Source organism: Haplochromis burtoni, unplaced genomic scaffold (assembly GCF_018398535.1).
Source record: "Haplochromis burtoni strain Fernald_Lab_line unplaced genomic scaffold, NCSU_Asbu1 Contig_90, whole genome shotgun sequence".
Lineage (NCBI taxonomy): Eukaryota > Metazoa > Chordata > Actinopteri > Cichliformes > Cichlidae > Haplochromis > Haplochromis burtoni.
This window is the reverse complement of record NW_024582451.1, coordinates 960,414-985,532: the sequence shown is the minus strand read 5'-3', so window position 1 is coordinate 985,532 and position 25,119 is coordinate 960,414. Positions and strand designations below refer to the sequence as shown.

The following is a 25,119-nucleotide window of genomic DNA, read 5'->3' as shown; positions in this document are numbered from 1 at the left end:
TTTTTTTTTTTTTTTTTTTTTTTTTTTTTTTTTTTTTTTTTTTTTTTTTTTAAATCGTCTCGTTAGGCAGTCCGCTTTGCCCCTCTTTTTTTTTTTTTTTTGTGAAGTAAAACATAATTCACCAGCTTAACTAAATCAGGCGGGGAGGGTGGGTCAGGGGTGGGGTGGGAAGAGGGGGGAACACTGGCTCCAACTGTAACGCCTTACACAGCCGTGCTCTCCGACTGCCTTGCGTGTGCGAGTGTGTGCGCGTGGATACACGTTTTATTTTGTGTGTGCACTCTGCCAGAATTTCATGAAAATATACCTTTTTAAAAAAATCAAAAAAAAAATCAAGGGCTCGATGGCAATTAACAGTTTTAAGAAAACTATGGAAAAAACAATACTTAACATGAAATGTATCGTGATGGTCATATTTTCTTATATTCTGTGAGACTGGGGGGAGGTGTATACTGTACATTGGGAACTGGGGAGGATTTTTTTTTTTTTTTTTTTGTCTTTAAACTATGTTTCCTGGTTGCCATGGAGAATGTTTTCGAAAGAAATTGTGATATTTGATGAGATTCCTTTTTTGTTTTCTTCCCCCAAATGCCTCTGTTTAAAAGGGACGGCCTGCAATGTCCCGGTGCGTTAAACTGACAGAGATGTGACGAGAATGAGACACTGACAGAGAGAGGAGAGGGATCAGGAAGTTGTACAGTGCCAAGTTATGTAAATATACACACTTTACATTGAGGAGTGTCTCCAAAAGCAATATCTTGAAAATGGATTTTGTTTATTATTGTACTGTACAGGACTCAGCCCTAAATGTATTATGATTATTATAATAATAATATTATAATTTCTTCCGTTTGTATGACTATACTGAAGACACTTAAGCTCGGAGGAAAAAGATTTTTGTTTTTGTATTGTTTTTTCTTTTTAATGTCCAAGAAATCTCACCACCAACTGTCCTGACGACATTAAAAAAAGTAAGCTGAAGTTTCGTTGCCTATAAATGAAATTCACCTATGTACTGCATGAGCGAGAAGAATGTCAAACGGACACAGAAGGCATTGGGACATGACAGTGACTTGCCAGCGACCTCTTTGCCGCTGAACATTGTTAATATTACTTTTGAAGGAGAACTGTGCTCCTTGTTTTTTGCTGCAAAGTGTTGAACACTAAAAAAACAAACCAACATAAAAATGTTAAGATATTTTTAAACGGTGACAGAAAGAAAAAGTTTTAAAAAATAAATTAAAAAAAAGCTGTCAGCCCAATATTATGTTATTTTGGGTTTTTTTGCTTTGTTTTTTTCTTTCAAATAGGAAAATGGTTCCGTTTTGTGATAGCAGTCATTGTATGATGCTTGTACTTGTATTTGTGTGTTTTTTGTGCGATTTGTTTAGTTATTTTTAGACAATCACAAAATAAGATGCAAGCATTGTAAATGGCAGACTGGCGGACATTTTGTGATGTGTACAGTTTGTCAAAAAAAAAGAAAAAAAACTTCTTCCACTCGTTTAAAGTTTGTAATTATGATTCTTAAGTCATGAAAAATGCTGTTGGTTTTTACTTTTTGTTTTATATTTGTTTTTGTTTTTGTTTTTTTGTTTTTTTTTTAATAAAAGCACTACATTATTGTGAATATACTTCATGGTGGTCTCCTTTGAAAACCCCTCATATACTTCACAAACACACATATAGATACTATTGTTCAGCCAAAACATTAAATACAAACCCTACCAAAATGGCTTGAATAAAACCAAAAGGCCTAACAAGCTCGAAATTATCCAAAAGTAGCTAAATTAAATACAAAATAGTGAATACGGTGAGGTCAGTGAGGAAAAAAATGTAGATATAATCCTGTAAGGCGCTTGAAAATTTATGGAAATTTAACCAAATATATAGTGCTAGGACATGGTGAAGATTTACCTATATATTTAAGAAAAAGTCTTCCTTGTGGTGGGTTAATATAAGGCTCTCTCAGCACTCCTGATCCACTTTAAAGAGAAAAAATTACAGATGTGAGACAGATTATTTATGTAATTTAAGTATGTTTTCTGGACCTCAAAAACTCACAAACTCATGTATCAAGTACGACAGACTTGTCAAGAAGTAAACGAGTCCTTCTCTCAGCTCTCGCGATAGTACAGTAGTTGACAATAGGCGAGTTAAACAACGTTTTCGTTATCGCTGTTATCGACTTTAGGGCCATACATACTATAATATTTTCACTCAAATATTTATGAATTATACTTTTCCAGTACACTAAGAGCTAAAGGTTGAAGAACCAAGAACTTAAATCTCGCGATACAACTTGAGTATCCATAGAAACGCCCTAACGGTTCACAGCGGCGTTATTAAACTCTGAAACGATATCGTCTTTAACGCTTTTAGCTGTGTGACTGTAATTGTGGTTTCAGGCGCAACCATGTCTAGAAAGAAAGACCCGAAAGATAAAACCAGCGCTGAAGACGAGGCCTGGAAAAGCGTAGGTTAGCCTGTTTTGTTTTGTTTTTATCGAAGAATGGCAGCGCCTTTTTACTTGGACTGCTACTTAACCGTAGCTGTAATTTAATTTTTTTGCCACATTATCTGAAAAAAAATGTTGTTACTTTAAGCATTTGTACAACTTTGAATTTAACTTTTATTTCGAATGTAACGTTATTTGAAAATACCTGTTTTATGTACTCATTCAAATTACGGTTGGGGTCAGAGGTTTGTATATCATGCGCTTGAATCTCATGGCAAGTTAGGGCTTCGAATAATTGTTTATTTGAACTATTATTTTCCAGGGTGGAATGATTGTACAACATACATCTTTAATGACTTTAACAAAACAAGTTGCACAAGATAGAACTTGTTTAGGATTTTCTCTTGTCCACATAGAGTCAAGAATTTACCTACAGGTTCACTAAAATGCACCTCCGCCTAATATGTGGTTAAATGTCTCTTAGCAAGTTTATACTCCAGATACTGTTTTTTAAGCCATCTACAAGCTTCTGGAATAATTCTGGCTGGATATTTAACCACTTTTCTTGGGATATGTGGTACAGTTCATTTAATTTGGTTGATTTACTGCCACAGACCCAGCTTTTAGAGTAGGGGCTTGTTTCTTCGTTGGCATCCTCTCAATGGATTGCAATGTGAAACTGGCTTCCATGTGTACAGTGACACTGGTGTTCCAGCATTTTCCAGTTCACGGCACACTTGAACCTAGGTGGTTTGTGGGTTATTCCTGAACATTCTTGGCAAAGTGGTGACACATCACATTTTTACTTAAATAAAACTGTGTTGGAATCTGCAGCTGTATAGAAATGGCCCCAAGAGATCTTCCCACCTTGTGAAAATCATCAGTTCTCTTTCTTAGATCTTCACTGAGTTCCATAGACCTATTCGCATTGTTCTGAGCATTAGTCAATCTAATGAGTGCTGTCAAACGAGTCCTTTTTATGCTGGCAAAGAGAAACGATCAGTTGTAATTATTCATGATCACTAACGAGAAGTTAATACGCCTTGGTTGTATTCAAATTTAAAAGACATTGTAGACCCTTCAGCACCACTTATGAAAAGATTTAAGGGAGTGTATGTATATATATTTTGACCCTGTGTTGATTAGAGAAAATCCTAAATGAATTCAAACTTGTGGAGCCGGTGCTTGTTTTTGAAAAGCTATTAAAGATGTGTGGTGTACAATGATTTCACCCTGGAAAAAGAAAAGTTCAAAGAAATTATTAAAAGGTCCAAAGTTAACATGACATTCATACCCATGATTAGCGTATGTGAACGTCTGACCAAAACTGTACTTTATATACTACTTTGTCATGTCAGCTTATTTTCATTATGGCAAACCTTTTTTGAAAAAAGCAAATTAGTAAATACAGGATTATTTTTTCCCCTGAAAAATGGAGCACATGATTAAATAAAAGTTCTTAAAATAAATAAAGTAAGACTTCAAGTTATGTGATCTCATTTTAGGTTTATTTTGAAACAGCTGCAGCACATAATCAAAGCAATCATAACAAGTACACAATAACATGTTTGTTCATCATGAGGTTTTAGTAAAATAAGTTTTCCTGTCTGCAGTCTCTCAAGTAGCACTGATTGCAGTATAGCTGTTTGAGGTAATCTAACACCACACATTATATAGAGATATGATTGACAGTGAAAACTTTTCATGCAATCAAAGTGAAAGTTTTTGATGTTTGCTTTGTGAGTTGCTATGTCAAGACTCTAGGCCTTTCTGTTTACAGGACCGACTCCAAATGAAACTCTTCCTGTTCAGACCTTCGGTAAGCGTAAATATGAAGCTCTTCTACTTAGTGTGGTTGTGGTGATAGCTGAGATTTGCACTTATCCCCATTGCCCTACAGATGAATATCAGTGCACAGGAAATGCAGAGACTGACTTCCCTGCGCTGTGTGCTCTACTGAACGTGAAGGATATCCCAGCTGTTATTGCCAAGTTCCCAGCCTCCTCCGCCAGTCAAACTGAAGGTGTCACCAGTAAACAAGAGATGGTTCTGCTTTGAGTAGTATCACACTGACAGAGAAACAGAAAAAAAAACAACAACAAAAAAAAACTGTGATAAGTGTGACATTAGAGCAAGAAGGATCATGGGAATGTGTTCATGTTTTTGAATACTATATGCTTTGATTTGAATGTATTTTCCACACATTACCAACATGTAGCGTTGAGGTGAATTATGGCTAACAGACCTAGCGTAGAAAAATATACTACTGGAGAGGCAGAGACTTAAAGCCCATATTGATGATAAAAATGTGTCAATTAATGGGAATGTATTGGCATCAGTAATCTAAACATTTGGAATGTTTCTGCACAAAATAATAAAACCTCTTGAGACCCAAGATCTTGTTTGGCATGCATGAGATGGAGCAGGTTGAGCAGGACAAAAGGTGCAGGGTCTCAGGAGGTTAAACATTACACATCTACAAACACAAAGAGACATGGAAGTAAGCATGAGCATGACTGCTTCACTGGAATTTGTTGTTACAGAGTCACCAGGTCGTCTGTATTTCTTAGATTTCAGTCACACAGATATTGTAAATTATTTTACCAACCGTTGCAGTATTATTGTGGTCAGCATTATTTTGAATTACTCCTTGATGCTCATTCCTACAGTATAAACAGTAAATATAATTTATATGATCTCAGACTCTCTTACTAATAATAATTTTCCTCCTAAAGATTACCAGTTACAGACGAGTGATGCTTTTTTCTGCTCAAAGCCCTGCCTAACACTGGAGCTGGAGAGTAAAGACAGAGCCAGGAGCATGAAGGTTTCTGGTGAGAGGCAAAGAAGGCGAGGGTTTATAACTGTACTTGGCATTAATTCAACATTTAAAGAATTTGAGTTTCTGAGTCTGTAGTTATCACTGGTTACCTGCAGTCATATCATTCTATGTTGTGTGTAATGTCAGAGTTTGAAAGACATCATTGGATCTTGTTAATTGAGAAGTGAGCTCATATTATTGTTTGAAGCATGTGGTGAGAAAATGACTGGATATGTCATGAATGAACAGGATGGAGGGTGAATGAGCAGATTTTCCGAGTGCTAGAAAAGATGCTCCCCTCCATGAACCAGCTACAGAGCCTTGGGTGAGTAATGAGGTGCTGCAGGGAGGCACACTCCTGTTACAGCGAACGAGGTTACAGCTGTCACTGTTTTGTTCTTGTTTGTTGGTGTAATCTTGTCCACGGTTGTGCAGGTTTTGGCAGGCGGGACTGACAGATCGCATGGTAGTCGCCCTCATGAACACAATACCGCTGTGCTCCAGCCTCAGGTGAGCAGATACCCACTGTCCCCCAAGCATTTTGTACCACATCACAACAGGTCCAAATGTCTTTTGACTTCATGCCAGGAAATTATGTAGAATAGCAGACAAATTTCGCTTTAGCACTGAGAGTTACTGAAACAGCCCCTCTGATTTGTGTTCACTTAGGGTTGTGGCACTGGAAGGCAATGTTCTTCCACAGCAGGGATACCACCTTCTTCTCTCTGAGGACAGCGTGTAAGTAGCGTAACAGTCACACATGTAAACATGTTTGTAGTAGCCATTTGTTAAAAATCAGGTTCATAATCAAAACGCCACTGATGCACCGTGATTCATCCCAAGTTCAGGTCGTGCAGTGCATGGAGAAAATGCAGAAGCGCAAAAGCTACATCTCAACCTCTACAGGCCACAGTTAGCATGTTAAATGTTAACGTTCATGACAGCAACAACATGGCAGCACAGCTTAGGTTTGCAAAGTTATGTCTGAACAAGCCATGAGACTTCTGGAACAAAGTCTTTTGGACAGAACACCAAAGTGTGAAACACAAATGTGACTCCCCTGCTCCCAAGTAAGGGTAGTCTGTCGCAGGGTAACACAGAGAGACAGACAACCATTCACACTGCTAACCTAACCCTGGGACGAAGTTGGAGTACCCAGAGAGAACCTACACATAGGGAGAACATGCAAAATCCACACAGAAAGGCCTGGCCAGATGGTGGATTCTAACCCAGGACTTTCTTGCTATGCAACAATCCTAGCCACATTACCACAGTCCAAACAGATTTATCTATTACAGAGTGGAAAACACTTGTTCGTACAGCACTACTCTCCACAAAAACACACAGCTTAGACTGGTTGGGATGCTCAATACAAAAGTTTTGAGATTGTTTCAAGCTTATAAAGTGGAAATGTTTTGAAACACGGACCCAAAGTATAGAGCTTTGTTTACAATAGTGCAACAGAATAACATTAAGATGTGACAATAGCAAAAGCCGCCAGTAGGTGTCACTGTGGAGATGGGTGTCACATTGTTTTTGACAGTTCTGACAAAAACTGCTTCAAATGTTTCACAAAACCTCGCTTTATCCATCACGAGAATTAGAAATCCCTTTATCAGGTCATAATTTAAAGTCGGTGCTTCTAACCTTCCAATAATTGAAAACACAGAGAGAAAAAAACTGAACAGCAGAGAGGAGAGAAAACAATACAAGTCATATAAAATTATGAGCTGGGTCATATTGACTCCACCTTATATCACTCTCCTCCACAAGAAATGCCTGATTTATATGAGATAAGACATCTGCCACAGTGTTACCAGTCTCCTTCAGATGGTGTACTCAGTGTTGAAATCTTGCAGCAATAAGGAGCTGCATCATTGTTACTGAGCATTTGAGATATAAGCAGGGGATTGTGGTCATTGTGATCATCAGCGGAGGTGGTGCTGGAACCAAAGTACACCTCAGAATGTTGCATACTCAAAAGTAACGCTAAGGTTTCTTTCTCAGTTGTGCTCTAAATCATTTGGGGTTTCTTGAATTTCTTTGAAAAACAGCATACTGGATGATGAACACTTCTGTCAACCTCACTCTAATTTACTGTACCTGCACCATAAGCACTGGTGTCACTCTCTAGTTTAAAGTCATGAACGTAATGCACAGCGGTATCGGCAGAAACCAGGTATGGTGGTGGAGAGGTGATGATTTGGGCTTATTTTGCAGCCACAGGACATGGGCATCTTGCAGTCATTGAGTAGACCATGAAGTCCTCTGTGTACCAAAATATTCTGGAGTTGCCGTTTATGGTGTTTCTATAAGCTAGTGAATTGTGGCGTGTCGTTATTTTTTCACAGAACTGCATAGAGTCCTCATTTTTTCACTGTACCTGACAACAAAGTCCCCCCAAAAAATAAAATAAAGAAAAATCTTTTTAAAGCAATTTTGACAAGTGAGTAAGAAAATAAGCCAAAATAAAGCAAAGTAGCTAACAAAAAACATCTGCAAAAATGAAACTTTCAACATATTATAATTCTTAAACAACAAATTAATAAATAGCGACCGCAATGTTGGAAAACCCTCTTCCTGTATTTACACACCATTCTGCACACAAGAGCAGTTAATGTCATGTGTTTCTTTGATCCAGCCTCACTCACTTGTCTCTGAGAAATAACCGGATAGGAGTTGAAGGCGCTCGCCTGATTGGTTCAGCGCTTTCGACAGCCAGGTCTGCCAACAAAAACCTCCTGTCACTCAACCTGGCGTTCAACCGTATATGTGATGCAGGTGCTGCACTTATCGCTCAGGTATAACCCGGAACTGACGGCATATTCCCTGGTGTATGTCCCCTGTGTGACCGCTGAGCTGATGTCTCTGTCGCCGTCCTGTTTTGCCTCAGGGCCTGCGGCTGAATCGTACTTTGCTCTTTCTCTCGCTGTGCAACAATCAGGTTGGAGATGCAGGAGCTGCTCAGCTGGCTGCGGTATCAATTTACATCACAGAGTTTAACTGACAGATAATGCATTTAAATTAGCAGTTAAAATGTCTTAAATCATATTCATCTTATTGCATTATGTAATGTAATTTAATAAGCCTCCAGTGCTTGCTACTCCCCTTTTCAGGTACTTCGTGAGTTTGCCTTAACTCATGATGAAATAGTGGAGAGGAGGAAGCTGCTTCTGAAAAGAGTGCAAGCTGTAAGAGTGGCAGTGTCATTCACTGAACTGACTTTAATAACTAAGTGCTCTGAATAGCACTGCTTTCACAGCACATGTAGTTAAACCGCTTTCAGGTTTATTTTTGATCTGTTTTTTTCAGGCTTTAGTGAAGGATGAGCCTCTCCAAACATTAGCTGGCAGCACCACCTCACTGGGTGGCAACAAAGGAGAGACCACAGGCACTCCTAAAAAAAAGGTTTCATGTGAAAACTGACTTTTAGCAAATTCTTAAACTAGTGTGTGCTGCAAATCTTGTACTATTGATTCTTATTACAGGAAGCAACCAGAAAAGACGAGAAACCGGACGCCAACAAAGACAACCAAAAGCCAAACAAGAAAAGTAATCGCTCCTGTCGCACCTGAAACACTTGTTCTGTTCTCTGAGAGATGACAGCTGTGTTTATCGTTTATCCCTGACATCTTTTCTAGCCACTGATACAAGAGCGTCTCAGGCTAGAGGTGGAAAGGCAGAGGGCAAAGAGAAGCAACATGCAGAAGAGGTAACGTTTTCTGTTTGCTGAGCATCATGTGGATGCACAACACAGAAAAAAATTTCACTGGTTTCACTTTGTTTTTTTTGGGTTTTTTTCCCCTGCAGGATACATCAAATACTTGCCTGAATAAGGTTTGTTTGATGCAACATTTTGTGAAGCAAAAATATAATTCTCAATGATGGCGCTGATCTGACGGTTCTCCGTGAGCAGGCAGAGTTGGTGGATCCAGCAAATCCCCTGCTGCACCCGTCGGTGGATCCCAGGGACGGACAGGTCTTCATGTCCGGAAACACGACTCTTGTTTCCCTCAACCTGGCAGGTCAGCAGCTGTGGTGCATTTATCTGTGCTTCTCAGGAAAGTCAAAGCACAAAATCAAAGTCAAATTTATTTATATAGCACATTTAAAACCACAACTGTTGACCAAAGTGCTGTACATTTAAAACAATCAAAAGAGATAAAAACAACTACTGTTAGATTTGATGGCAGGACTTGTCTTTGACTTCTTGCAAGTGTGGACATGCATTATCAGGACTGAAATAAAGTCTTTTGGTGTGTGTTTGTGTAGGAAACAGAATCACAGAGAAGTCGCTTCCTCACTTTTTGGCGTCACTTCAAGCGCAGGGCGAGGGTGGAGGTCTGCTGCGTCTCTGTCTGCAGGTACGTAGCACTCACAGGGCACTCAAGTTGACACTGTACGAAATGTATTAGAGCCACATGAAGGTTTAAAAAAGAAGTTTTTTTTTTCTTTTCTTTTGCTTTTTGGAATTTTTGAGACTAAACGTGACATTTTAACATAAAAGTTGAATTTTGCAAATAAATCAGAAGATGACGTTTTTCTTTGTGTTTTGTGAATAAACTTTAAATGTCAGGAATAAAGTTGGCATTTGAAGGTGAATGTCACCTCTGACTCGCTCGCTTCATGCTCAGAATGCCAAAAATAGCACCTCCTCTCTGATCGCCACAAAAAAATTGGACTTATTTTTTGACATTATTACTAAATGTTAAACTAAAAAACAAAGCAAAGCAAAAAGGCTTTCACATTTCAATTTTATTGATATGGCTCCAAGATCCTCCACCTCTGTGTGTGGGCGTCTGTGCACAATTCCCATGAACTGCATTTAGACAAAAAAATGACTTTAAAATCGTTCACAGCCGCTGTCATCACATTATTTATATTATATTATGTTTCAGCATTTATTAAAGTCTGTTTTGCTTTATTGCATCCTAGCTTTTAATTATTTTTTTTATCAACTAATGAAAGACTGTGTCTTTCATTAGTTGTTCCCATTTCATTCCATTTTACCTAAATATAAGTGCTGATTAATGTGAACATAATTTATTTGCTATAATTTCTGATCTCTCTCTCTCTCTCTCTCTCTCTCTCTCTCTCTCTCTCTCTCTCTCTCTCACAGAGAAACATTTTCCCACCAGAAAATGAGCTTTACGTGAAGATAAAGGAAATGATGGCTGCCTCAGATCCAATGAAAAAAAATAACTCTGAAGAGGAGGGACTGGGAGAGTAGAGAGGCTGACAGAATGGGCCTTCACTTTGTCTTATAGCAACACAAATATGTGTATAATTGTATAATAATAATTTCAGCTGTTTAATTATTTGTCAGAATTAATTAAAGAGAATAATATGAGTGAACAGGGCAGCCAATCAGAACTGCGTAGATTAATTGTTTTAGTTAAGTCACCTTACAGTTACCAGCCATCACTCAGGTGACATGCACATTAGGTTTATTGGTGGTTCTAAATTGGTTATGGATAGATGGACATTGGGAAATGCTAGTGTCTTTGAGTAATACAGATGTTCTGCTACAGACTGTTTGTCTCCTGGATTTTGATGTTTTTTTCTCCAGGATCTGAACCATTATGGCTTCAGAATATGGTTAGAGGGATTTATATGATTTGTATCTCCTGGAATCAAACTGTGTAATCCACTATCCTGTAGTGCTGGGCTTTTAATTAATTAATATTCCATTCCGGTCCCATCATCAAACTATTCATTATTTTCCCTAAAAATAAATAAATAAATAAATAAATAAATGTAAAAGTTCCAATTTTGGAGTTACAGCTCTTAATGCTTTTTTGTACTTTACCTTCCACATCTGCTCCAGGTGTTCCTATATTCTTTATTTTCTCCATCATCTTAAATATATAGTCATATTAGTTTGCTTTCATTTTTCTGGTGTCTGCATCCCACAGTTTGACAACCGTTGCCTTGGATGGTTCTTCACATTTATGCCTCTTCTGATGCTGAAGGCAGAGCACATCAGTGGTGTCATTCCCCGAGGTGCCACCAGGGGGCTGTCGAGGAAAATTAAAACATAAACTGACAAAGGTTTAATTATCGTAATTTACACTCAATCAGTCTAATACCTGGAAAAGCTATACTATATTTTATTTGATTTGGGAATATCCATAACAAAATTGTACACTATGTTAAAAGCTAAATATTTTTTTTTACATATGATCAATAGTGTTTATTATTATTATTGCTATTATTATATGTGTTATTACATATTATATGCGTTTGCCTTAAACAGTTAAAGAAAATTTATCTTAAATAAATAAAGGCCTGAAAAGACTAAACAAGGCGGGTTTTCGACCTCTCCAAAATGGCTGCCATATCCTGATAAATTCGTCACGTCCGGCTGTTGCTCAAAGGAGCTACCAATATGAACCTCTTGCTTCCGGTAATGCCTCCTTTTCGGCAGCGGCTACTTCCTCGCCAACATGCCAGTGAGTATAGACAGGCAGTATCGAAATGACATTTTTATAAGTTAACGGGCCTTCAGGGAGTCACCGCACGGCTCAACGTGTACATGAGAGACCGGCGATTCGATCGGTGCCGGTTTGAGACATATAGCCGGGTTTTGGACTGAGTTTGGCGGGACTAAATGTTCCCATTTGGGCGCATTTGCGAGCGCATTGTGATACAAGATGGCTGCGCACACACCGCAAACATGGAGCCAGTTCAACGACCAATGATACAGCCTCGAAAACCCAATATTCAGAGCTATATTTTCGCTTTGCTTGGTGTCTTTTAGAGTGGCCATCGACGTATTTTACCGAGGATGTTTGACTATTTGGGGAACAATTCGTGATCGATGTAAATGCGCACGTTGGGTTACCTAATCCAAGAAATGTAGGCCGATCGTGGAGCCTGAACGTGCACGTAGCACGAGCAAAACATGGCAACTGAAGCGTTTTTAAGCTAACTAATAAAGCTAAATGTCCCTGATAAAGCGCCTTTTCTTTTGAATGTGATAGCTTGATATTATGATTTAATTTTCTCTAATTGCTCTCTGAGTTGAATAACGCTTACCCTCTTTTATGTCCTCATTTTTTTTTTTAAATCTTGTAGCTCGCAAAAGACTTGTTGCACCCGTCCCCTGAGGAGGAGAAGAGGAGGCACAAGAAGAAGCGTCTTGTTCAGAGTCCCAACTCTTACTTCATGGATGTAAAATGTCCAGGTACGCTTTTTGTACACACACAGGTCACCTGGGGTTTGAGTCTTACCTGTGAGCGTTTGCGGGGGTTTGAGTTTTGGATTATCAACCATTGTGATTGTTTTGCAGGATGCTACAAGATCACGACGGTGTTCAGCCATGCTCAGACAGTCGTGCTGTGTGTGGGCTGCTCTACAGTCCTGTGTCAGCCCACCGGAGGCAAAGCACGTCTCACAGAGGGTCAGTATTCATCTACAGCAGGGGTGTCCTCCGATGGCATTCAGTGGCCTGCTGATTTAAACACAGACTGTATCATGCATTTTTTTTAATCTATTTTGGGGGGTTTGTGGTAGATGCAGAAATATCTAGAATGGGGATGATTTTTGCACTTTTAATGGGCATGCCACTAGACGAATTACAGGAAACGTGAGCCTCAGGGTGGGGTGTTCGTCCTGTCACCTATTTTTCCCCTGTGCCAGAACTTTAATACGCTTTTAGTGACTGAGGTTAGTCACACATCCAGACTCTGTTGTACTGGTAATACCAAATTCGTTATCAAACTGATGCTGCTTTGTGTTATTCCAAACTGGAATATAGTTACGACTGGAATAATTTCAGACATTTAAAGCCTGGAATAGCAGATAGGCTACAGAACTATAGATGTCATCAAATAGCATTCAGAAAGTGCAGGACATCAACATCCAGGAGCTGATTTTGCTCTTTATGAAAAATAATGCTGTTGTCTTGTTTCTTACTGACAGAGGTGGGTGTCATTAATCTGGAAATGCCGATACAATTTTGTGTGTTGTTTCTAAATCATTATGACGTTTTGGCCGCACTGCTAAGTGACTGGACTTCCTCTGTTGTGGTCTTGCAGTCTCATTCCGGTGCCAGATCAACCTCAGTTTGCAGAAGGGTTGAGCTAGACTACTGGCTCCCCCCTTTCGAAGGCTGAGAACATTATTTACCGCCCTAAAGCTAGTGAGAGTGCAGATTTCAGGGTGGCTTGTTGAATTAGTGTACAGGGAATGGGGGGAAATTAAAGCTGACCTAATCAGTCACATGACTGAAAGCAATGACTCTTGTATTGGTGCTGTGCAGCACAATGGCAGCATGCTATGCTCTGCATTAATCCTGTAGCCTGACTGTCATTGTCTCCGTTGGCAGGGTGCTCATTCAGGAGGAAGCAGCACTAGCTGTCCTCCCCGGAGAGGAGGGGATGGACCGGTTGATATCAGCGCCTTCGAGACGGCAGCGGCGGCGGACCCTGCGGCCCGATCGAAAACGAGATCTGGAGGCTTAACGGGACAGCAGATGGATTTCCTCTGTTAATGTTGACAGATGGTTTGTTGCTGTAACTCCACCCTCCAACCCTGTCTCTCTAAATAAAATGTTGTTTTGGCTAAAGGAATGGTTTGTGTGTCGTTGTTGTTTTGTTATTTTAAGCTGGAAAATAAAGGTTGTGTTGTCACCTTTATGATAAAGTAGTTCCGGTTATGGTTGGATTTTTATTACAATAGCAAACTGCTGGACTTTATACACATTTTATTACACAATCAGAAAGATGCAGCATTTACAGAATAAAAGCTGGCTTAGTTTATGCATTTAGTGGAGCTAAAAGTATCTCCTGGTTATTTTGATCATGGACAACCTAAGAAGGTGAAATATTTCAGAAGTCCACATCTGATAAGTAAAATCTTCCTGCAATAAATTCAAATTAAGCTTATTGGGCAAAGACGGTTTAATTTTCATTTTTTTTATTGCTGCCACAGTACTAACTTCTACATTTTAAAGTTATTTCTGCTACAGAAAATATATTTTAATACAATTATACATCTCTTTTCCCTTTCTCTTCAAGTCTGTTTAAGCTGCAGTAAAGGCAGATAACTTCTTCTCAAGCGTCCTTAGAAGCCTTCGTCTGCCATCCCTCTACCTGTCTTCTCTGCTCACGCTTGCAATCTCCGTCTTCCCCTCCCTCTCCCTGAGCAGGTGGCGGATGGAGGAATTCTGTGTGGACAGTGTGCTGGAGAGGAGCGGCATCAGGCTCCTGAAGCCCTCCCTCAGCTCCTCCACACTCTTCTCCAGAGTGTGGATGTGTGTGTCCAGATCCCCCCTGCAGCCCTGCACCTCCGACAGCACGTCATACATCAGGTTCTGCATCTTCGTATAAATCGGTGCGCAGTTAGGGGAAAGAAAAGAAAATTGCATCAGCAATTAGATTCTTTTATTTCTTTTTTGGGGTGTTAGCAGGACACATGTGTTGCCTGCACTTCCTCTCATACCTTGTTAAGGTCCACAAGTGTGTTCCCCTGGTCAGCAAGAATTCTCTTCTCCATCTTCACTTGCCGCAGCCTGGAGATAAAATTGCTTGGTTTTATGACATTGCTACTTTTTCATTTTAAGACGAGCAGTAATTTAAAGGGCCAGTCAGACACATGACCGGAGAAACAAGCCATAAACGCGACACGACGTCAACAGATTTTATGAGGACTTTGGTAGAGAGTAGCTCCCATAAAACAATTTAAAGGCATCTCTCTGGATTATGCAACGGCACCAAATGAAAATCTTCCAAATTTAGCAAGGAATGGTTGATATAAAAGTCAGCATAACTTGTGGCTTGAAGGAACAGTTGCAGGCTAAAATGTACTGTAATTGCAGCAGTAGACAAGAGTGATATAGTAGTAATCAAGTGGCTTTTATTTAGAAGAAATATCTTCTTATAAGGTGTGGCGGAAAATCCCCAAGTGACAAAGCTGAACTTTTGCCTTTCAGAGACAATGTATATGGACACAAATGGCACCACTCCTTGGTTTTCACTTCATTTTGGTTGTTTCCATTTTTTACACGGGCTGGGCATCTCATTTAAATGACCTTTCATTGAATTCATACCTTAAATTTGTCATTTGCTTCAGATGACTATGTAGGAGAAGACGTGACTTTAAAGGACTCGATTCAAACTGGGCGATTCATTAGAAATCCTAAATCTGTTTTACAGTTAGGGCCGAGATTTTTTGATAATGACGCAGTTTGTATAGTTTTGCCTCTGTACATCACCACAGTGGATTTAAAACCAAATAAAGTGTGACTGAAGTGCAGATTTTTAGCTTAAAATCAAACTATTTTGTACACAGTCGCCCGTTTTCAGTCCAAGAATTATTGGTCAACTATAAGTTTTAAATAAAAACATTGTTTTTAATACCTTTCATACTTATCAAACATTGTTGATTCTGTTCATCTGGACGTAGCGTTTTCAGTGGGAAAAGCCTTTCGTCACTCATCCAAGTGACTTCTTCAGTCTCATCTTATAAACAGTACATTTGCACAATGATCAAAACCAGCCCACTGAATGAACAATGGGCTGCGAGGCCGGTTCCTTGATCATTAAAATGCAAATTGTCATGACCATTGATCGACGCTACATCCAGATGAACAGAATCAACCTTGTGAGATTTACTTACCTGGATGTTTGAGCATGCATCAAGACATTGTTTTTAATACTTGTGGAAGTCGCTTGTGAGTCTCTCGGCCTTCGATTTTGCGTGCAATAACTGAAAAGCATGCTCTGTTGGGTAGAGATCAGGTGACTGGCTTGGTCATTGAAGAATATCCCATTTCGTTGCTTTGAGAAACTGCAAAATTGCTTTTGGAGCTTCCTCTGGCTCATTATCGATTTGCACTGCAAGGCACTGTCTGATCAGCTTTGCAGCATTTAGCTGAGTCTGAGCAGAGAGTACATCTCTGCACACTTCATCTGTACATTATCAGTGTAACCAGTGACCCGGTTACACTGGCAGCCATACATGCCCATGCTGTAACTCTTCCTCCAGCCTGTCAGACAGATCGCGCTGTATGCTTCGGATTCGTCTTGGCTTCATCTGTCCTAAGAATTGTTTCAGAGCTGTGCAGCTGCTTTTAGATGTTTTCTGAGTCTAATCTGGTTTTCCTGTTAAAAACTGTGGTTAGCGCCTTGTTCTAAACCCTCTGTATTTACATTTGTAAAATAGTCTCTTGATTGTAGACTTTGAGACTGATGCAACTGCCTTCTCCAGAGTGTTCTTAACTCAGTTAGGTGTTGTGTTGGAGTTGTTTTAAACGAAGGAAATTAATTTGTGATCATGCACCCAAGTGCTGTGGTCTGTTAGGCCCTTTGGTGCTGCTGAGCTGACCAGCACTTTCCTCCTTTTTCACAATGCACCACGTTGTTGATTTGGCCACTCCTAAAGTCTTTGCAATCTCTTTGCTTACATTTATTTTTCTTTTGCCTAATAATGACCTCCCTCACTTGCACTGACATCTCTTTGGGCTTCATGTTTAAAATTACAAGTTCAGCACTTTGAATCAACTTCAGATATTATGTTTGCTTTATTTTTCGCTGAATGACGAGGGAACAGGCTTCACCTGGTCACATAGCTTCTTATCAGTCAACTGTCCAGTTACTTTTTGAGCCTCTGAAAATGGTGAACGGTGCATAAAAACAACTGTGATTCCTAAACAGATTTTAATACGTTTGTAAAACCTCTTGTATGAAAGCTTAAAGTCTTCAATCACATCTATGATTTGAAACTGTGTCCAACCATTTATGGAATTATGGACCTAATACTATATTAGAGAGAATGAGGAAGGCTGGAGGAGGAAAGTAGATCTATTCATTTTTTAATGGCACATAATTTAAAATGAATTTAAAATGAGCGGCATTCAATCATTTCAGGCAGTGATTGATAAAGAGGTTATTATTATTATGTGTGGGTTAAGTGCCTTACTGGTGGATGGCCAGGAGCAGCTTCCGCTGGTGCATGCGGACTTTGGTGTGGTCTTTTAACAGCTTAGTGTGCTTGTAGATAAGCCAAGTCTCTCTCAGCACATTCGCTGCAGCAATTTTTATCTGGTGAAAAGAAGAAAAATCACGAGGAGAGTTATTGTATGTTTATGCACAAAATCTTAAGAGTGCTGTTATTTACAGCACATGCTGAAAAACGCTGAAAAACGCTGACAAAAGCTGGAACGAATCCCAGTGCACCATGAGGAAATTTTTTTAAAATCGAAAATGTAGAAAAAATCGAGTGAGCCAATTCCTCCATTTTCCAAAATGCTTTTTGAAAAAAAAACTTTATTCATTTAGTATCCATACAGAACAGGAAAAAAATAATGCCAATCATAGCAAACTGATTTTATTGGAAGATGATGCCACTCGTTTTGAAGATTTTAAGTCAGATTTGTTTTCTGGCATTCAAAAAGTCCTGGATTTTGAGTAAAATAAGTCAATATGTGGTATCTGATATCAAATCCTGCATGGTACGGTGTACAAACAGGAAAGAAGTGAAGCCTTTGAATAATATCTCTTACTTTTGGACATGTTTAATCATCAATAACAATTTTTAAAAAAGGAGATACTAGTATTCACCCTCTTGGAGATGTGTGAGTCCATCATGAAATTGTGAACATGTTTCTCCGCCCTGGTCAGCTCCAGCTTCCTGGCAACCACTGCCACCACCAACACTGTGCAGCCGGCTCCCTGCAGGAGTCACAAACGTTTAAACGTTCAGATTGAGATTTGCATTCAGAGTCAGCGCTCGCTCGTTACAGAGACAACTATCCACCCTCTGCCTCACCATTATCCCTGTGAGAAGGCAAATGCTGCGTCCACAGTAAGTGTGGGGGACCACATCTCCATACCCAATAGACAAGAAGGTGACGGAGACCATCCACAGGGCCTCCATGTAGTTGCTACTCAGGTCCCTGTAGTTGTGGTGTCTGCAGAAATAAAACAATCTACTCACACTGATATCTGTGCACAATCCCCTGTTTTTTATCCTAGATTTACATATAAATATATACTGGTGTATATATATTTTTTGAACCTCTGAATTTATGTTGCATTTTACAAAAAAATACTGCTTTTCATAAGGCTTATGTCTGCGTGGGTTCACAATCCCGCATGTTATGGTACTCTTAAGTGCTTGAAAAGAAGGCAACTGGACTTCTTGGTTCATGAAGACATTTAGACTCTCATGTTGGAGGGTATTTCACCACTAAATAACTGATAGAGAGTCACAGATATTTAAATCCTACTAGGAGGTGTCCTGTTGGTGGTTGTCCTGATGGTGGTTGAGCCAATCATGGGTGTTGTCACATGAGCTAAGGTGTGAAAAAAGGCCAGGGTTAAGGTGTAAAACGTCGCAGTATCAGGTTAGCGGTCACATGTGGGAAGGTGTGAGTAGTGCTTGAACTGCCCAAGAAGGGATGTCAAGACTGTATTTTAGGTGGCTGATACCTGGTGTCAGCCACCACCTTTGATCAGCGATAGTTATTCACAGTAGATGGCCTCCTTTAGAGGTAGAGGTCCCAGGAATCGTCAGTGCACTGTACAGCAAACACCGCGCTGTTCAGTTTGTGTTTGAGTGCTGAGATGCACACCGGCGTATTACCTGGTCTGAAGTACACTGGGGCAGTGATGTTGTTCCATCTGTCATCCTGTTTCTCCTGCGTTGGTTTCTGAGGTTTTTTCCTTGCCATCTCCATCGATTTAACGAAGGCCTGGTTAGGATAACCACATGTTTAAGAGCTTTCATTATGTGTGTACATCCCTTTTTTGTCCACGCTGCCTCAGAGGGGTTGCAGGCTCACCCCATGTAGGTGGTTGCAGTCAAAGAGCAGGTCATGGTCTGTGTTGAGGTTTCCATCCACCTTCATGAGCACAGCAGAGTCCAGGAATGGTAACTTATCATCCTTGGTATCCTCCCAGGTGAAGTTAATGTTTCTGTTCACTCTTCTTCTTAAGTTTCAATTTTGATCCAGCTGCCAACCACATATCGGAACCAGTGAGTAGCTTGTGGTTGTCCCTCTGAAAGAGCCCGGATCTTCCTCCATGTAAAGGTAATGGTGACACTGGGAATAGCACTTTCATGTTTTTGTCTGTAGAAAGAGGCAGAGGTCTAATGGGGTGCAGATCTGATCGTTTTGGACAGATGGTTTGAGGGAAGAGTAAAGGAGGCCCACTGTGAACGACACCAGCTATCAGCCACCTACAATGCAGTCTTGAGACCCGTCCCCCAGGCTTTTCTGCCTCCGCACTCACATCTTGCCTCAGTTGACCTCAATAGCTCACATGATGGTGGCGTGTCTTACAGAGGTTTGCACCTCAGAACTGCAGACACCTCTTGTACGCGAGGCGAAATGTCCTCACGTCTTCAAGATCACTATCATATTCAAAATTAGCAGCATCATAGATTAGCTGATATTTAATCTTGTCAATATCATGCATCCTGCGCAGATAAGGAACAGCAGAAGAAAATTGGATTTGCTGCTGCCAGTGGGAAGATTTTACTACTACTCTTTATCTGCCAGAAGTTGGGCGAAAATGAAACGTTAGATATCCCAGAGAGCCGGAGCCAGTCTACAAATATCCTGACATACCTCTCGCAGACATGTAAGCCCCATGCCGCCACAATCCACAGAGAAACACTGAAAATCATCAGCACGGTCCCGGGGTAGGTGGTCATCAGTGTTTTCCCCACAAACCGGGTGTTGAAGTGTATCTGAAGATCACAAACGGGATACGTTACATCATAATTTGACATTAGGGGCCTACTTAACCAAACTATTTAGGATAGCACCTGTCAGATTATGATTATATAATACAGAGGACATGAGGGATAAGAAAACTTGTTCTCAATCTGGCTTGACACATGGATAGTAGGTTTGGTATTGCAGAAGCAGGGGACAGAGGTTGTTTTCATCACTCTTAAATAGCATTAGTAAGGGAAGGGATTAGGCAGGTGGGTATTATCAACTGTGGAAAAGAAAAGCAGACAAGTAAAGGAGAGCTAGAGAGGGACATAGCCAACATGTGAAACCACAGGGGTTCATTGGGGCAAAACTGTGATAATCACACCTCAAGTGTCACACCTCTACAGACCTCTCGGCCCACCTAGACATAAGACATAAAGAGATGTGCATGAAATGTTTATAAAAGGAAGCCCAGACCCAAATCATTATCCAAAATATAGACTTAAAATCCCACGAATCCTGCTCCAAAGCCTAGAATTTCTCTCCTTTCTTCGATTTATATGCGTTATGATCTCATCACAGTACTATCCAAGCCAGATAAGCCCAAAGCCAGATTCTGCAGGGGGAGCCCAAAGGTGACTTCCCACCTTGTTCAGCGCCCCGATACTGCGAGAGGCCGTGTCTGTGAAGAGGCGGCTGTGCAGCATCATTGCCCGACCGAGCAGGTAGAGCCTCAGGAACATGGGCAGAGCCAGGACGATCTCCAGCTCTGTCTCTGACAGTGTCATGCGGGTCTTGACCTGCAGGAAGTAGGCCTGCAGACCCACTGGATAAGGATGAATGGCCACCACTGCCAGCTCCAGGACTATCAGAGCCAAACGGTCCGTTGTCATGGCAATCCGCCAATCCTCTGCACCAATATCATGAACGTAGAGCTGCCAGGGGGATCAGAAGAGTGCATTAGTGTGCAAGCGATTTCTGTGAAGAACTGTGCACAGTTTGTGGATCACAGCACAGAACAAACTATAAAATTATATTTACTGTCTTTTCTCTGAGTCAGACTTCTAAAAATACTTAAGATGAATAATCTGAGACTCAAAATCACCATTTGGTTTTATTATTTTAGGCATCACGAACTATAAAGGCTGCTGATTGGTTGCAAAGACAAATTTCCAAATGTAAAGAACAAGTTACCTGCACCTCACACCAGTGATATGCTATGATGAGGCCAATCAGGATGAGTGTAGAAAAACTGATGACTGACTTGAGTGCCAGGGAGTAGATGGAGCTCTGTGGGTGACACACACAAATATGACATCTCTGTCAGCTGATGACCTTCATTATGAAGTTCAGGCTATGAAAAGATATCAACAGTCATAATCTTATGTCCATGTATGTGCATAACCACATGCTTGATCTTCCTGTGCATGTTTTCTATAACACTTTTACAAATCTTTTACAGGCTAGAGTTCCCGCCCACACTCCCTTCCTCTCTGACCTTGCTGTAGATGCTCCAGGAGAGCTCCGTCTCCATCACCATCACCACAACACCGAATATCCCCACCGCCAGGGCGCAGTCGTTCAGGCGTTGCCTCCTCAGAAACAGTGCCCTCCTGCGAACCAGCCGCCAGCCGATGTTGTGGGACCTCCGGTACCGGTCGTCGTCGTCATCGGTTTTGTGCTTTGGGCTGGTCTTAGGGCTGCAAGTGGGGCTCGTGCTGGGGCACTCAGCTCCTGGCAGCAGGCCTTTTGCCTCACACGGATCCTGACGATGTTCGGTCTCCTTGTTGTGTTGCTGGGGGTTGTCGTCCTTGCTGGTTATTATTATCTCTGGAAGACTCTGGCGGTCTTGCATCTCCACAGAAACGTTACCAGACTTGCGTTGACCTTGACCGTCGACATCCCTGATTTCTCGGGGTGACCTGCAGGGGCCCTCAAAGGGTGACCCACAGCGAGCAATCGGCACATCAGTGAAAGATGTGACTTTTTCCTGCAGTCTGTGGCATCCTGAGAGTTTGCCTTTGCACTGGTGGTTTCGGTCTTTTTGACCTGGCCTACTCCCCCCTGACCTTTTCTCACCCTTCTTCTCTTTCCCTTTGGATTTGTCTCCCCTTTTGTTGCAGCGAGGAGATGGCGTGACATAAAGGTGGCCGTTGTATAAAGGTGTGGTGGCCATGGCCTGGGTTCTGTCCAGCCACACGGGGTGCTCGGCTGCTGTTTGGACCGTGTGGTGAATCCCACATAGCGGGGCACACGCCTGGGGCTGAGGAACCATCCTCGGTGGCAGGATGGGGCGCTGGACATCCACCTCATCTCCATCTACCATTGAGGAGGTCATGGAAGGGGGATGCTCCATGATGAGAAGGCTAAACAGTCTTTGAAAGAGGGTTAGAGAGACAGATGACGATGTTAGACAACATGGGAAACCACTGAATGCGGTTTGAAAAGAAGCTTCAGTCACGGGAAGCTTAGTGAAGAGATTTTATTATGGTTTTTACATTTGTTGTATTCACATGATCATCATAGAGAATAACTAAAAAAGCAACAAAACTATAATTTTTTTAAAACATAAAGTAATCAAAATGCACTAGTTGTGTAAGCTCCAAATGTTTTCCTTTCACATATTTTGTTCTTACCTTTCGGGTCAGTGTTCCCAGTCTGTAGCCAATCCACTGCAAGGATGAAAAAAGGCCTTAAGTCTGAGTTTAATCTGTTTATTTCCCTCCTGGTATTTCAGAGTTGCATCTCAAGGTCCTGAAGGTCACATGTGCTTAAATCACAGAGATCCTAAAGTGAATATCCAATATTCAGATCATTAAAAATTTCAGGCTGGAACAGCAGTGAGCCGTGGTTTGTTCGGATCAGAATATTCCAAACGTCCACACTCTTCACGCAGTCTACAAACTTCCCAGAAATCCATCAGCAGCCTCAGCATCACGGAGCTCCTCCCATAAATTTAAGTGAAGTTTATGAACTCCTGCATATGACGACATATACCCACGGATATCCATTACATTTTCAGGCTTTTATTCCTGTGTTCGTCCGCGTTTCCCACTGCGTTAATGTCCGCTGTCAGGGCATCTTCCTCAAAGCTGGAGGGGCTTAATGACCGCAAAGTCTCTAAGTTGCAGATGTTGTGTGGAGCAAAGGCAAAGAGAGAGTCATCTGTCATCAGAGCTTTTTTTTTTTTTTTTTAGCTGGGATTGACAGACTTCATCCTCCCTATATTTGTGTGTGTGTCTGTGTGTGTGTGTGTAAGAGGGAGCGAGAAAGGCTGCTTAAATATAGGTGGCCTGGTGTCAGAAATAAGCCTGAAATTATTTAAAAGTCATAAGAAATGAGACTTCATTAATTGGTATCATTATAGTGAAGGGAGGAGTGTGTTATGCAATCTTTTTTTTTCAGAATAAATCTAATCTTCAAAATGGAATAACAGTCAATTTGAAATCAGACAGAAGATTAGATTTGAAGATTAATCAAGCGAGACACAGATCTGCTGCTTATGAGCTTATGAAATATCAAATATGTCACTTCTGTATCGAACAATATGCACAGAGCACAGTGAAGTATTAAGTATTAAAGTCATAACAATGACATTCGGCGTCATCTAAATCCTTGTGACAGATGGGTCTGCAGATAATAGACCTCCCTCCAAATGGAAAGACCCAAGGAGCAAAGTGTGGGCGGAGCGCATCCGGATAGTGGCAGGATAAAGAACGGCATTATCTAATCTGAAGACAACATGTATTTGAAGACGGCCTGAAACACAAGAACGGTGTTGCTCTTGGTGCGGAGGGGGAGTGACAATATAGCCCTGGTCTGATCATCCATTCTGAAAATGTACTTCTTTATTATACATCCGCCCAGATGTAAAATAGATTAATGCTGCTAAAACTACTCTGCTTAACTCTTAGCCAGAGACTTAGACAGATGCTGCTGTCTGGATTTCTTTGTTTTGATTTTCTGCAGGCAGTGAGTTCCCGGTTGCCTGAGCCCCGGTGCATGACTGTCAGCACTAAACTGCCTTTGCAGATGGTTTGTGGTGAATACAGCCTGCACCTGACGCACTCGGAGGGGAAACGACTCCAAAATATCCTAAATATGACTGTTTGGTTGGATTAAACAGAGCAAAACTGGTTCGGGAGACAATACAAAAGTTCTCAAATTATGTTGTCGTTTTAATAACAGGCTGCTGAAAGGATATATGCACATCTGCAAGGCTTCAAATTAATTCAAGCTTGCTGCCAAGTGCTTATAAATCCTGTCCGCTCTAGCTGGTAGCTAAGTATGTCAATTCTTCTTGCCTGTGTGGCCAGTAGCCAGCACATCTTCAATTAGTCGCTTCTCCTGCAAATCATCCTTTGGTTGTTATGAAAGTGAAACCAAGCTGGGGAATTTGGAGTGCATTAATTGCTCTGGATGGTAAATGGCAAATCTGCATCGTGGCCTGAATCTTTTAGTGAGTGGGAGTTCATCCTCTGGACAGGATATTAATTACTTAAGTCTCATCTGTTGGGAAACATTAGTTAACCTAAGATGCACACATCGGGCATACAGTTTTATTCTCAAGGTTAAACATCTTGTTTATGGTTATAGAGTCTGACATTTACTTTAATACTAGCCACTTTATTAGGTTCACTTGTTAAACTGCTGCTTAAAATAAATATCAGCTAATCAAATGTCAGCAAGTCAATGCATTTAGGCAACAAGACATCATCAAAATGATCTGCAGAAGTTAAATCTGTGTAATGGGAAGAAAGGTGATTCCAGTACATGTGATATGTTTTTTTAGCACCAGACGGGAAGGTCTGAGTATTTCAGAAACTGCTGATATGCTGGGATTTTCCCTCACAATCATCTCTAGGGTTTACAGAAAATTATCAAAAAAGAGAAACTATCTGGTGAGCAGCAGATCAGGTCAGAGGAGAATGGGCAGACTGCTTCGACCTGTTAGGAAGGCAACAGAAACTCAAATAGCCATAATCCAAAAAGTTGCATTACATCACACTCACTATTCAGCCGAGTGTTTTTAGCTGTTGAAATGTTTCCTGCCGGCAAACACTGGAATATGTTTGCACATTTGTTCCCTGTTGTGAACAGCCCTCCTTTACTTTGTAACCACTGCAGCATATAAAGACAAACAATTGCTGTCAGATCAGCTTCAGCCCCTTA

At 40.8% G+C, this 25,119-nt stretch overlaps 3 protein-coding genes and 1 non-coding gene across 6 annotated transcripts; 3 read left to right on the top strand and 1 right to left on the bottom strand.

The window, feature by feature from the left end:
- The first annotated feature begins 125 nt into the window (after positions 1–125).
- lrrc71 (leucine rich repeat containing 71) lies at positions 126–11,347 on the top strand. The gene is made up of 17 exons (XM_005927618.3): positions 126–2,480; positions 4,239–4,277; positions 4,359–4,481; positions 5,194–5,292; positions 5,529–5,604; positions 5,715–5,789; positions 5,949–6,017; positions 7,921–8,080; positions 8,173–8,256; positions 8,396–8,470; positions 8,592–8,687; positions 8,768–8,831; positions 8,921–8,991; positions 9,090–9,116; positions 9,196–9,304; positions 9,552–9,643; positions 10,399–11,347. Exons 1-17 carry the CDS (start codon positions 2,417–2,419, stop codon positions 10,507–10,509), a joined length of 1,434 nt encoding a protein of 477 aa, XP_005927680.1. The 5' UTR covers positions 126–2,416; the 3' UTR covers positions 10,510–11,347.
- A 265-nt stretch (positions 11,348–11,612) lies between these two features.
- On the top strand, positions 11,613–13,734 carry rps27.1 (ribosomal protein S27). Its single transcript, XM_005927620.3, has 4 exons — positions 11,613–11,731; positions 12,357–12,465; positions 12,571–12,681; positions 13,609–13,734. The coding sequence occupies exons 1-4, from the start codon at positions 11,726–11,728 to the stop codon at positions 13,635–13,637; spliced, it is 255 nt and encodes an 84-aa protein (XP_005927682.1). The 5' UTR covers positions 11,613–11,725; the 3' UTR covers positions 13,638–13,734.
- Positions 13,275–13,404, top strand: LOC121814837. Its single transcript, XR_006054610.1, has one exon. It is a non-coding gene; the product is annotated as a small nucleolar RNA SNORA35 (small nucleolar RNA).
- On the bottom strand, positions 13,684–23,099 carry LOC102307013 (small conductance calcium-activated potassium channel protein 1). 3 transcript variants are annotated; one of them, XM_005927616.2, is made up of 11 exons: positions 22,584–23,099; positions 21,446–22,322; positions 21,142–21,237; positions 20,595–20,882; positions 20,333–20,368; positions 19,855–19,976; positions 18,051–18,192; positions 17,843–17,953; positions 17,202–17,323; positions 14,724–14,793; positions 13,684–14,595 (listed from the first exon to the last, which is right to left on the bottom strand). In XM_005927616.2, exons 2-11 carry the CDS (start codon positions 22,301–22,303, stop codon positions 14,371–14,373), a joined length of 2,070 nt encoding a protein of 689 aa, XP_005927678.1. In that variant the 5' UTR covers positions 22,304–22,322; positions 22,584–23,099; the 3' UTR covers positions 13,684–14,370. The 3 variants fall into 3 exon arrangements, with proteins under 3 accessions (XP_005927678.1, XP_005927677.1, XP_005927679.1); XM_005927615.2 differs by having other exon boundaries at positions 13,684–14,601; positions 22,584–23,098; XM_005927617.2 differs by lacking the exon at positions 20,333–20,368 and having other exon boundaries at positions 13,684–14,601; positions 22,584–23,097.
- Between the last annotated feature and the right edge of the window lie 2,020 nt (positions 23,100–25,119).

What these genes read in the sequence shown, in the direction of transcription:
- lrrc71 (XM_005927618.3), top strand. Translation starts at nt 2,417, where the DNA reads ATGTCTAGAAAGAAAGACCCGAAAGATAAAACCAGCGCTGAAGACGAG. An exon ending in CCGCTGTGCTCCAGCCTCAG is followed by an intron (nt 5,790 to 5,948) that starts GTGAGCAGATAC and finishes GTGTTCACTTAG; the next exon opens with GGTTGTGGCACTGGAAGGCA. An exon ending in TTCTGAAAAGAGTGCAAGCT is followed by an intron (nt 8,471 to 8,591) that starts GTAAGAGTGGCA and finishes TGTTTTTTTCAG; the next exon opens with GCTTTAGTGAAGGATGAGCC.
- LOC102307013 (XM_005927615.2), bottom strand. Translation starts at nt 22,303, where the DNA reads ATGGAGCATCCCCCTTCCATGACCTCCTCAATGGTAGATGGAGATGAG. An exon ending in GTATCGGGGCGCTGAACAAG is followed by an intron (nt 20,369 to 20,594) that starts GTGGGAAGTCAC and finishes TCTTATGTCTAG; the next exon opens with GTGGGCCGAGAGGTCTGTAG. An exon ending in GCCTTCTCACAGGGATAATG is followed by an intron (nt 17,954 to 18,050) that starts GTGAGGCAGAGG and finishes TGACTCCTGCAG; the next exon opens with GGAGCCGGCTGCACAGTGTT.
- rps27.1 (XM_005927620.3), top strand. An exon ending in CATGGATGTAAAATGTCCAG is followed by an intron (nt 12,466 to 12,570) that starts GTACGCTTTTTG and finishes ATTGTTTTGCAG; the next exon opens with GATGCTACAAGATCACGACG. An exon ending in CAAAGCACGTCTCACAGAGG is followed by an intron (nt 12,682 to 13,608) that starts GTCAGTATTCAT and finishes CTCCGTTGGCAG; the next exon opens with GGTGCTCATTCAGGAGGAAG.